The 12,735-nt window shown below is 38.9% G+C and overlaps 1 protein-coding gene across 1 annotated transcript; it reads left to right on the top strand.

Annotated features, from left to right (window-relative positions):
• Window positions 1–1,120: 1,120 nt before the first annotated feature.
• Window positions 1,121–8,633, top strand: olfml3a (olfactomedin-like 3a). The gene is made up of 3 exons (XM_085345101.1): window positions 1,121–1,351; window positions 5,155–5,467; window positions 7,849–8,633. The coding sequence occupies exons 1-3, from the start codon at window positions 1,121–1,123 to the stop codon at window positions 8,631–8,633; spliced, it is 1,329 nt and encodes a 442-aa protein (XP_085201227.1).
• Window positions 8,634–12,735: the final 4,102 nt, after the last annotated feature.

The following is a 12,735-nucleotide window of genomic DNA, read 5'->3' as shown; positions in this document are numbered from 1 at the left end:
AGTTTATGATTGGTGGGAGGAATGCTGTGCATGAGTATCATGTCGTATAAGTGATGATGACTGATGATTACTACCACTAAAGTAATCCATTGCATTACAGTTTTACCAGTGGACAAAAATAATGTGGTAGAGTTTGTTTGCAAAGAAACAAACACTCTGCTTTTACCTTCTTGCACATGTTGGTTGGATATGCAGCTGGAGCAGCTGGATAGTGTAGTGGTAAGACTACACACCTTTGGAGCGGGAGTTGCAAGTTGCAAGTGATTCCCACCCGGTATCCAGTGAGAGTCCTAGCTAGGCCCCTGTGCTAAAACCAAGCCCAGGAATGGCATGGCTACGTCTGCAGCCTGTCCGCAGCTCGGACATAGAGCATTTCACTACATGTACCCTGTATGATTGTGTATGTGACAAATTTGTTGGTTATATTTCATTAGTCCTATTTACTTCCTGAGTTTATTTACCTTTTGTTGCCACACAGTTTCCTGATACCGAGTCTCTCCAGGTACAGTCATCTCCAGTAATGTGTGTTAGAGTCACAGCTTGAGCTTAAATCTAGCTTTGTGCCATTTCTGAGCTGTAGCATTGGCATCTTTGTCTCTCTCAACACAGCTCACAGTTGCTTCTTCAAAATGCTAAGAAGATCATCTTAGCAGCAACAGAAAGTTAATATCACCCAACAGGGGATTGGATTGGCTGATTCCATTATTCAGCTGCATGTCAAGTAGTTGCAGGAGACAGAAACCTTAAAGGTGTCAGAAACTGAAAAAGAAGCTAAAAGCTGTTTACTGAGTGCTAAACTTACAAAGTATGATAAAGTTTCTTTGAGTAAAAAAGTAATCGGAGTAGAGCGGCACTTGTATCGAGTTCTGTTTGTTCTGTATTCCTTACATGTCTCCGGGAGTGTGTACAACAAGTACAAAGTGAGTGCAGCACATTCACTTTTTTTGGGATAGAGAGGGGTAAGAGGCACAAGGCTCCTCCCTGAGAGTTTGTGAAAACATTCCAGCAAAGTGAGAGCGGTCAAATAATCGGAAACTCTCCGAGTGGCCTCTTACTCTTTCTATGCCTCTCACCTTTTTGCATGTGCAGCTGAAACTTATTCTTCTACTGCACGCCACATATGAGCATTGATGGGTTGTTTGACACTAAGGACAACTCTGCAGAGGCAAACATCAACCCAAAGAATCCTCTAAAACTTGGAGAAAGAAAGAAACTCAGCTGTTCCATTGATCGGCTTACAATGAAGCTGCTGTTTGCCCTCCTCATTTCCACTGCCTGGACTTTCACTGGTGCCCAGTATTACTACCAGGGGCTGATGGATTATCTGGAGAACAGATTGTTGGCTATTGAGGTAAGAATCGACTGTCCTTTAAGTGACTTATGCTTTAAATGGCAGCTCAGATCTCTGTGTAGTCATAAAAACATCATAAACAACAGTTGACTGCCTCCTCCTCTTTTTTTGATTTGAATTTAATGCTTTTCCTAATGCAAAGCAATTAATGCGATGTCTGCCCAGCTCATCAGCTCTACAGCAGCCTTCGGGGGGAACATCATTTGATGCATGCAGCCCTCTCCTTCTCTGTCCAACAATATTACATTTTCTTCAGGGTTTAAGATAGTGACACACCAGTAATGAGTACAAGCCCAACCTTTGTGGCTGTGGCATCAAACATCCCAACAGCCTAACCGAGAAATGTGTTCTTCAGAGGTAGAATGAAGCTGCAGTAAACAAAGAGCCTCGAGGAAAGAATCGAATTACCGAGTGTTCAGTATTGTTTTTCTTTAAAGTGGCTCTCATGAGGCTACATGTTATATCAATGTCATGAAAGTTTGTGCAAGTCAAACACTTATGTTGACTTGAGGATTAAATATCTGCTCACCTAAGGGAGTAATTTAAATAATTCCTTTATTCTTTCGGTTTACATTTACAGAGTCAAACTGTGTGGCTCCGTTGCAACGATGTCATCCTTAAAACTGTTATAAGCGTGAAATAAATACATTTAAAATTAAATCCCACTCACTTCCCCCCTGTGGTCTCAATTCCAATATACTGGCTCAACCTTTGGATTGATATGAACACGGCAATTCATCAGCAAGCTTTCATTGAACTTTCCTTTCCATTTGTCCACAGGCTCACAGCAATGTAAAGGAGGAAGGAGGCAGGGGAGCTATCAGTTATTACATCTCAGTGTCAGTCATGTGCTGAGAAATACAGTGCTCCTTTCTATTTAGTTTAGGTGATAATTGATTGATTGAAACAGGGAAATCTTACCCTCCCACAGTGTTTATAGTTGGAAACACGACTGAGTCTTCGGCTGTAAATGCATTATCCTTACCAATGTGAAAAATACTAATATACTAGTTTCTAAAGTTTACTTGCTTACATTCACCAGCCACTTTTTTAGTCCTCCACGGCCGCTATACCCTCTACAAAATGCCTTGTGTAGATTAGTCAGTGAAGCAGACTGATCAGCCATCTATCCTCTTATCTATCCTCATACATCCTCTATACAAGGGCGTAACCATCGCTATCCTTGCATCTGTCCATTACCAGCCATTTCCCACTCAAGTTTCTTTGTTTCTTTTCCTTCTGACCAGATGCAGCTTTCTGCACCATCGTTTCATCGTCCAGCTCATAAACACACCACACTGTGTTTATGAGCTGAAAGAAACAATTTCCTTGTTACTGAAACCAATTCTAAAGGTCGATTTCACTAACTCATCTACACTCATTCTCCACTTTATTCTCAAAGTGATTAATAACACATTTCTTCTTAATGTGGCACGAACACAAAGTGCTGGAAACATTCCTCTGAGAATTTAGTCCATATTGACATGCTACTGACATCTGTCCAGCACATCCCTGAGGCGTACTGTTGGATTGAGATCTGGTGACTATGGAGGCCATTTGAGTACAGTGTACTTATTGTCATGTTCAAGAAACCAGTTTGAGATTATTCGAGTTTGAGACATGGTGTGTTATCCTGCTGGAATGAGTCATCAGAGGATGGATACACTGATCATAAAGGCATAGGGTGGTCAGCAACAATACTCAGGTAGGCTGTGGCATTTAAAGAACTTGTATTAAGGGGTGTAAGTGTGCCAAGAAGATATCCTCCAGACCATTATCTATGCTTTCACATTATTCATGCCACATTTGCAGCAGAACTTGAGACTCATCTGACAAGGCAAAACTTTTTCAAGCTGCCATTCAATTTTTGGTGTCAGTTGCAGCTGACTGTCCTCGTACTTCTTTCTTGCTTGGGGTTTGTTGTAGATGAACATTAGAACCAGGTATATACCTCAACTCATTATTCATCTGTCAGCTTGCTGTCAGTTATAACTGTAGAAATGCACAGATGTTGCGATAAAGGAACCATTCATTTACTGGTATCTTCCAATATTTACAGTCTCAAGTGTGATGAATTCGATAGCTCACTGTAAGCAAGCCTTAGGTTTATGATTGTAACTTTTCATAAGTATTCTGCGTAGCAATTTAATACTATCTGTTTAATTGTGCCTTTTATTGAGGCAGTGCCATTTAGTTCCATTTTAAGCTTAAAATAGTCAACATGCTAACTTTACTTATACCAAAGATGGACATTTAGGTTATAAACCTGAGACTTGCCTGAACTCAGTGGAGTGTTTCCAGTTTTGGTCTCTGACTGGTGAACCACAATGAGAAATGTCATGCTGGTAGGATACATATTGGGGGATTGGGGGATTAGGGGGATTGAAAATTGAAATTACATATACACAGACTCTATTCAAGTAACTAGCCATTACAAAGCAACGTGGCAAATGGAGAAAAATAGAGCCAGATCTGCAGCAGCTAGAAGATCAAGATAAAGGTGGCACAGAGGACATGAGCCTGCAGGCTGAATGTGGTTTGAATGGTCATTTTATTTGCATTCTTTCACCGATTTAACCCTTTGTGTTCAATATGTAACCAAAATTACAAAACAATATGGCATTTTAAAACCATACACCAAAAAGCAAAAACATGGTTACTTGCGTTTCCTTAAAAAGTCCTACCACTTCTTCAATGGGAAAAATAATAAAAACCCTTAAGAGTTTAAGGTGAGTGACTAAATTATTTTAGAGATCTTGCCAGTCAAACCCACATCGGGAGCAAAAATTACTTCTGCTAACTTTTCCTTCTTGTTCATGTCATGACATATAAATGTATTCTTTCCGAAAATGAAATCTTATTTTTCCTGGCATTTATTTCCTGCAAGTTACTCTTCAAAGATAATTTATCTTGTGGAACACTTCCACAACTTCAAATCAAATCGCAAGAAATTTTACTTTCAAAGCCAAAATCTCTTCCTCCTACATCTCTTCTATAGATGCAGTTGTGTGTCCAATTTGCATTCAATCTGCAGCAGGTTGCATCCACATGCAATAAAAAAACTCCACCAAAATAAATCACAAAATGACAATGCTATATACTTCAGAGAACAATAGGCCAGAAAAAAATGTTTCACTGATTAAGTTCTAATTGAATTTTATTATTCGATTTAAATTTAATTAACTGCACAGCCCTACAAAACACTGGAAGAAAACTGCATAAAGTGATTTGCAAATGAAACTCACAGATCTCTTCCACCATGCTTTTATTCTGAAGGTATTTTCTTAAACTTCCACTCCATAACAGCACAGAGAGTTTGTTATCAAACCTGTCCAAATGTAGACTGGTTTTCAAAGGGCACCAAGGAAGAATTGGCTCTAACAATACAGTCCTGGGCACAGATACTGTGTTGGTGTAAAATAAGTAACAGTAGCACTCAAAATAACTGGGATTAATTTTCTAGATGAAATGAATGTTTGCAAAGATACTATAAAGATGGACAACATCAAAGCTTCCTGGAATTAAAACCAAAGCATCAAAGAAATTTACTCTGAAACCACACAGAGTGAGATTGGTCATCAAACAGACTCAAAATTTTACATCAGCAGCAGAAAATGGACAGGATACATTGTTTATACTGTTTTCATGGCAGGAATTTTATTTTGTATCAAACTGATGACCTCAGCGTTTGCTACAGTGTAAACACAGTTTTTTTCCTTGTCATCTGGTTTGAATAAAAAAGAGACAAAAACACATATTCCAGTACATTTTTACACTTGTGTTGCTTTCTGCACGTCTGACAGGACCGCATGCAGCTGTGGCATGAGCAATCCCATCGGTACCACACAGAGATGAAGGATTTCAAAAAGCTGACTGCCGAAGCCATGGATGGACTAAAGAATCACCACAGCATGCTCTTCAAAGACTTGGAAGGAGCAGCTGCTCGAGTGGACCGAGTGGAACAAGAGATGGATTACGTGGAAACCCAGATGTCCCCTCGGGCCTGCACGAACAGGGCAGATAAGGTAGTGGAGCAGGAGGCCTGGGAGATGGAGGAAAGCAGAGGTGAGGAAGAGGAAGAAGAAGAGTGGGAGGAGCTGCAGTCTAGAGTCTCTGGTGAGCTGCGGGGTACACATACATCTCAGCAAAAATGTCTTCTTCAGGTCTTTGATCTTTTATTTTAATTCACAGTGAAGGAATGACACAGTCAGATCCTTTGGGATGTATATATTTAGAGCTACACATCTACAGGACCAGGTTCCACACCATTCCTTATGCAGAGAGAGTCTCGGAAGAGCCATGCCTCTGGAAAATGGGAAACAAACACGGCACTGTTACAAGTCATTTAGCAGAGTGCTTTGAGTCACTGTGCAGTCATGTTTTCCAGTAGAATTCTGGCTTTATGCAACTCATTTATTTCCGCAGAGCTACTCCCCTGTTTGCACTGTTTGAGCGCAGCGTTTGTCATTATAATCATCACGTCCCAAGGCGAACTGCTGCAAACGGTGCTGCAATACAACTGCTGCACTGAGTCATTAACTCAGGTAATACTAGCTTGGTTGAAACATGATGTAAAAAGTTGTGAAATCAGTTTTTAATTCCTACTCCACGTTGGCAGATTTAAGTGAATGTGGCACATTAAGCCAAAGATGTATAATTTTTGAACTTAAATGGTTCCAAAAACTAAAATCCCCCAATGATAGATCATTAAATTGCTTTGGTGCCATTTACTCTCCTTGCAAGGCAAATGAAAAAAGTATTGATTTCTTTATTTTACTGGCTGACTTTACAAGCCAATCAATAACACATTAATTCAAGGATTAGGCTGTAATATCATAAACCCATTGCTTAGGCTCATAATGATGGTCATACACAGTATTCTCAAAATCAAAATCAAGTCTATGATTGAACAACAGCCTTCTATATTAGCTTTTGTGTGCAATCTATTCATGGAGGGAAGGACAGAAAGTGACCTGAGGTCAGTGACATTATTCTCATGTTCGCCGGAATGATCTCTGCACACAGTTCTCCATTGTGAACGTCTGTGAAGTGACCCAGAATGAACTTTACTGCATTGTAGAGACCCAGTTCAGCTTCTGCAAGCACAATGCTGGCATACATGCCATTGGGGCTTCCGTTTTGTGTATATTTTGGCAAAAGAACGATATTAGTCTTCTTTCTCTTCATTCTGCCCTTGTGCTGCACTCATATGAGTCTGAGCCCAATTCCCCGACTGGTTTGAATTTGCCTTTAATTTAGAGAGCCAGATAGAAATGACCACAGGCTGCTGGGTGAAAGGCTGCAAATACACATTTTAGTTGAAGAGTTGCACTTTACTGAAACATGCTAATGAAACTAAATAGGAAAAATATGTTTAAATTATGTTTTTATTAATTCCACTGTTTTTTTTAGTTTTTTTTTACATTTCTATATATTTATACAATTCTATAATGTCTGTTTTGACATGAGGTTTAGAATATAGCTGCAACTCTTTCCAGCTGTTTTCCAGTTTGGTCTGTTTTATTTCCCTTTAACCAGGTAATCAGTCACATGGATTACAGTAAGAAAAGCAATTACACTACACAGACAATGGCACATTAATGAGGGTCGATTAAAAAAATAGCTCAAACTTACATCCAGCAGCTCTCTTGTGAAACAAATGGACTAAGCGAACTTGTGATTTTCATGTTACAGTCTCAGTGTTTCTTGGAGCAACTGAATAAAAGCGTTGTTCTGGTGGCAGACAACGCAGACATGCCATGTAAAAGTATAAACAGTCTATGTTGTAGGCTCTGCATAGATTCATGTATAAGGCTAAGTAATCTTATAATCAGTCTATGCTGTTAACAGAGTGACAGTGACAATAATGTTGTTGTCACAGGTGTAATTTATGGAGGTGTTATCACTACATTTTTAGTTTACAGCTTTTGTTATTTTGTTATTGCTTTTGCTATTATTATTATTATTATTATTTGTTTTTTTTAAATGAAACTATCAGAGGGTATTTTTTTCTGTGGTAGTAAAATTGTAGAGGAACAGTATGATGGGCACTGCAGTAAAGGTTATTAAATGTTATATTTTGTATTAGGTACTTTTTATCTGAAATGATATTTCAGATAACCTGAGATAGTTACAGCTTATCATATAAACATTTCAGGTTTCTGGCATTTTCAAACAGGAGGTTTGTTGTTGCTTTTTCCTTCCTTCTAGAGGAAATTTTGGGGGTTTGTTGGGCAGGTCTGGGATATTTACTGGAAATGGAAATGACCTGCAGCACTAACAAAAATAATGTCTGGTATTATTAACTGACTGGCAAATATGATCTGCAACTGGAGCAGCTGACTAGATGGATGTACTGGTCAGTTAAAAATATATGTACATAATTTAAAGTATATGCAGTATATGAATAGTCCATTAATTTAAAATAAGTGAACATAACCAGTGGCTCTTTCCACTTCACCAATATCCTCTTCTGTGTGTTTTTTCTCTCGCTGCAGACTGTGTGGAAATAATTTCTGGCATCCGATCAGTGAAAATCATGAAACGAGTGGGCAGTCCCAAGGGCATGTGGACCAGAGACCCGAGATCCTCCAAGGTTTACATTTTTAATGGCACATCAGGAAACACCATCTACCAATTCAAATCTGTACTTGACTTTTCACGCTCCCTGGGAGTCACAGGCAGCAGAAGCATCAGGCTTCCCTCTGAATGGAGCGGCCCTGGTAGCGCTGTTTACAATGGCTATTTGTATTACATAAAGCAGGAGGCTGAAGCAGATATGCAGGTGGTTAAATATGACCTTCTGAGTGGCTCAGTGACAGAAACTGCCATGTTCCCTGTGGAGGGCCGTGCCACTGTGTACAACCTCAATCCAGAGACTGTTGCAGACCTTGCAGCAGATGATGGGGGTCTCTGGCTCTTGTATGCCCCCAGTGACAGTGAACCAACCATCAGCCTTGCAAAGATGGACGCTGCCACTCTTGATATAGAGCAAATCTGGGACACTCGATGCCCGCGGGAAAATGCAGAGGCGGCTTTTGTAGTGTGCGGGACTGTCTATGTCGTTTACAACACCCGTCTGGCCAGTCGCTCGCGGGTTCAGTGTGTCTTTGACGTCAACGACATGGTGCTCAGTGAAGAGGCTCCACTCATCTACTTCCCCAGGAGGTACGGGGCCCACGCTAGTCTGAAATACAACCCTGAGGAGAAGCAGCTTTACGGCTGGGATGACGGCTACCAAATTATTTATAGACTGACCATGAAGAGGAAACTCCTGGCTTGACAGCAGAGAAGTGGTGTCATATTTTCAAAGACATATAAAAAATAGTAACAGGGAATTTATATAGCCTATCCACCTTTTCCCTATTCATGTGATACTTTGTTTCTGCAATAGTTAAACCACATAACATCCCTTTCTTCTCAGAAGGGTTCTTTTTAAATTATAGCCTTTTTACACTTTGACTAGAAAGCTAAGATTTGCATAAATTTTGATTTTTGTCTCATTTCTAAAGTGTGTTTTTAAATAAATATGAATGTTTTCACAGAAAATAAATGATAAGATGACATGCTAATTACTGGCCTTTGGCTGTGGTTTCACATTTTAACTGAAAGGAAGGTTATCTGAACAATTAAAGAGTGCACCTTTGAAGTAAACGGAACAAAAACTTCTGTCCCCACCAAGAGAACCTATTCCTCTTATAAGTGTGGTGTCTGGTCTTACTATCAAGTCAACAACTTAGAATTTCTAACTGTCTTCGAGATGCGTTGGAAATGACTGTGTGAACTTCTGCAAAAACAAAATAAAAGGAGGTCCAGTGTAACCTCTACCAGGCAAAGCTGACACATTTTTAAGGAATCCACACAAATGACATTTTTAATAGTTTTCATCATATTTCTGTGTGCATAAAATCTAAGCTGAGACATGTAATACCTTCAGTGTGTCCTGGGTGTATTCTGGGGGCTCATACCTGGAACAGCTTATTTAGGAGTTGCCCAGGAGGCATCCCACCCAGTCAGATACCAAAACCGCCTCAGCTTCACAGAGATGATTCATATCATGAAGAATATCATCTACCGCTGCCATTTCCAGTTTAATAAAACATACAGATTCAGCAAGCGCAGGCTTCACAATCTTTGTCAGGGTAATGAGAAACTAGTTCATCAGTTGTTTTGCTAATAAACACCTTAATCTTCATCGATATATTTAATCCCCAATTGATGTCATACAGTGCTGAAGACTTTTAATTCAACTTGGATTTCTTTAAATTCTTCTATTGGCATGCCTGTTTTTTTCTGAGCTCAATGCTTTACTTTTGATTTTTATATTTTAATATTTTAATCAAATTTGCCATTAACACATAGTTTTATGTGCAGTGAGGTAATACTGTTATTTGATTGTAAAGAAATTCCTCTGTCACTGGTCATTGCCAATTCGTGGTAAATATGATGATCACTGTATTAATTTATTACTCGTCCTCACCAGAAAAATGAAGATGTCCAGCAAGATGCAGGAGACTGTCAACATACATAAAAGAATAATAGACCAGTGAGACTCTAATCTTGTCATTTTGCATTAAACAGTAGAACATTGAGGGATTTTTTAAATTTGTTTTTTTGTTGTCTGTGCGCCTTTCTGTCACCAGTTTTTTAATAAAATTAGAAGTTCTTAGGTAGCCCATTCTTCTGTTTGTGATGTTTGCTGGTGGCTGGAAAGCAGCTAATATGTGAATTAATATCTGGTGGTAATTTTGACTTACACCCAAAATAGAAATAAAAAGTTTAAGACAGGCAGTAGTGTTATAATCTGTCTGATGTTCAGAAATACAATCTAATGCTGATGTCGAACTGAACCATTTTATGTGCTTAGTTAAGACGAATTCAAGCGCCAGCTAATCAAACATCGTTTTTCTTTAAACGCCCCAGTGCTGCCAGCAGCCAATCAAAACCCATTATGTAATTATCCAGAGAGTGGGATAATTGCTTATACAGTTTAACATCTCAATAAAGGGGAAGTTGATTATTGCATCTTGCAATCACCCTATTTTACTCAAAAAGGGTTTGCTCATGCTAACTGATAGTGGAAGCTCAGTTAGGTGAGCTGTGAGTGTTTGGTAGTTGTTGCTACGATGATCATGTGAGCAAAGATGCACCCCAGATGTCACGTGCTGAAACAACATGTATGCATGAATCTTCAGTCCTCCAGATCAGTGCGTTTTAAATCAAGCTACCTTTAGTATGTCCCATTTTTTAAGCAGGTCATTCTGGTTATTTGTTTTGGCAGATGTCAAATTACACACGACACATTCCCCAAAGGTCTCCTGGGATCAAACCAAAGATCTTTTGCTTTTGAAGTAAATGTGTAAACCACTGCACCATGCAGCCACTACTGAAACACACTTTAAGTAACAATGATAAACTAATATGCTTATGTTTTTAGACTTCTGGCATCAGCTAAGTAGAACTATCAGTAACAGTTCTCACGAAAATGCTAGAGAACACCTCTGAGGGTGATCTGAAGAAGTGGCCTGTAACAAACTCGCAATAACAAATTCAGTTAGTGTAGCGTGAAGAGGTTATTATTTCTCTGCTCTGTTTCTGCTCTTAGAAAAATGCTATTGTGGATTCTTGAATAATACGTGCTCAACTGTTGCAATGTGGAGTGTTAATAAGCAGAACACTTCCTTTATAACAAAAGAAAAATCAATGAAGTAGCCAAACATGCTAGTGAGCATTATTGGAGGCCTTTTCTTGAGGTCACCTTCCCACTACTTGGTGAAAAGCTGATCATATTGACCCCTTATAACTCAGTTTTTACACTCTCACAAACACGAATCCAGTAGAATCAATAACTGAAGGCTCATTATTCCTGCAATGCAACATGGATAACAGTCTTCCAAATCCACATAAAGGAAATACAATATATACAGAGCTTAGCTAGTATCTTAAATAAAAAATGACACAAAACAAACAAAACTATGAAAATGCCATTCAGTTTATTAGAGCCTGTCAAGTCCTAACTGCTGTGTGCTGTGTGTGTGTGTCCACCCCTCATTTAATTCGACCATTAGATTCAGTCGGAATCCCATTTCCTCCGTGCTCAGTCCTGCTTGTTAAGCCGCTGGCTGTGTTGTCATTATATGGTGTGTTTGCCAGAAAATTCTCAGCACAGAGCCTATTTTGCAGAAGTCTTTTAATCAAAGAAAAGAAAATCATGTCACAGAACTGATAACACATCACGCCCCATGGGAGAAAAAAACAACAAGCAATTTTCTGATGTGGATTTACTTGTTAAGACACAAAGAAGGCGGTGGAAATACTCTATGCCATTTCAGTTTTTTACACAATGGTTCACTCAGCGTTTGAATCTCCATAATGATCTAAATTCTAAAAGGAACCCATAATAGACATTTGTCTGAACTAACATTTTCTCAAACATTTCTATTATTACATATACAAAATGCCCGATAAAAAATTGGAAATTCAGTGCTATCATAACAGTTGGAAGGGATATGAGATCATATCAAGAAACATTACAATATTAGGCAAAGAAGGAAGGTCTTTAAACAGTCCATAAACTGAGGCAATTGATTTAACAGATTTTATCTACTATGAAAACACACCACATTGTTAGACCATCATAAAGTACGTTTTATAAAAGAACAGAAACTACATTATAATATTTCAACACATGTTTCAGATTTTACATTTAAATAAGATATTAGAAATCGATGAATATTGGTGTTAGTCTACAGAGGAATTTCACCATTGAAAACTGCGTGGATGAGAGCAAATTTCAAACATCTGTGAAAGGGGTGTTGATGCTATGATGGATTACACCAAGCACAAACAATAATGCACTGACTCGCTCTCATGGTAACAAGTGCCAATTAGAGAAATGCCACTGCTCTATAGATACTGACCTGTCCACCCATCAGCTGCCCCCGCTTTGTCATCCCAGCCTCTTACGGAAATACAGCAGTATTAAACTGCTCTCTCTGGGTAAACTTCCCATGAAGGAAATGACTAAAACAGGCCCTACTCGGTCTGCTGAATCCATCTGCTCATGTCTTGATATCTGGACCCAACTTTTCAATGACATTTTCACAGACTCTGTGATAAACAGCATGTTCATTGTACAGCAGCCTGCAGTTTAAGTATTCCTTTGCCAGAGATGTCTAGACGGTTGCGTGCCATTGCCAAGAACATTGTTAAATATTAGATTAAATTTGCTGTAGGCTGATGTTATAACACAAAATTACTATTTAATAAATGGTCCTCATGTCAGAAAATTTTTTTATCTGTACAAGCCCTACCAAATATAATCTTTAAATGTTGTCTGTCAGCCTCGCTGCTTAACATTTACTCTGCATATTATCATGTCTGGG

Source organism: Diplotaxodon limnothrissa, linkage group LG20, assembly GCF_057381915.1.
Source record: "Diplotaxodon limnothrissa isolate DT_005_m linkage group LG20, D_limnothrissa_male_GT1.1, whole genome shotgun sequence".
In the NCBI taxonomy this organism is placed as follows: Eukaryota; Metazoa; Chordata; class Actinopteri; order Cichliformes; family Cichlidae; genus Diplotaxodon; species Diplotaxodon limnothrissa.
This window is presented reverse-complemented; position numbering and strand designations above follow the sequence as displayed.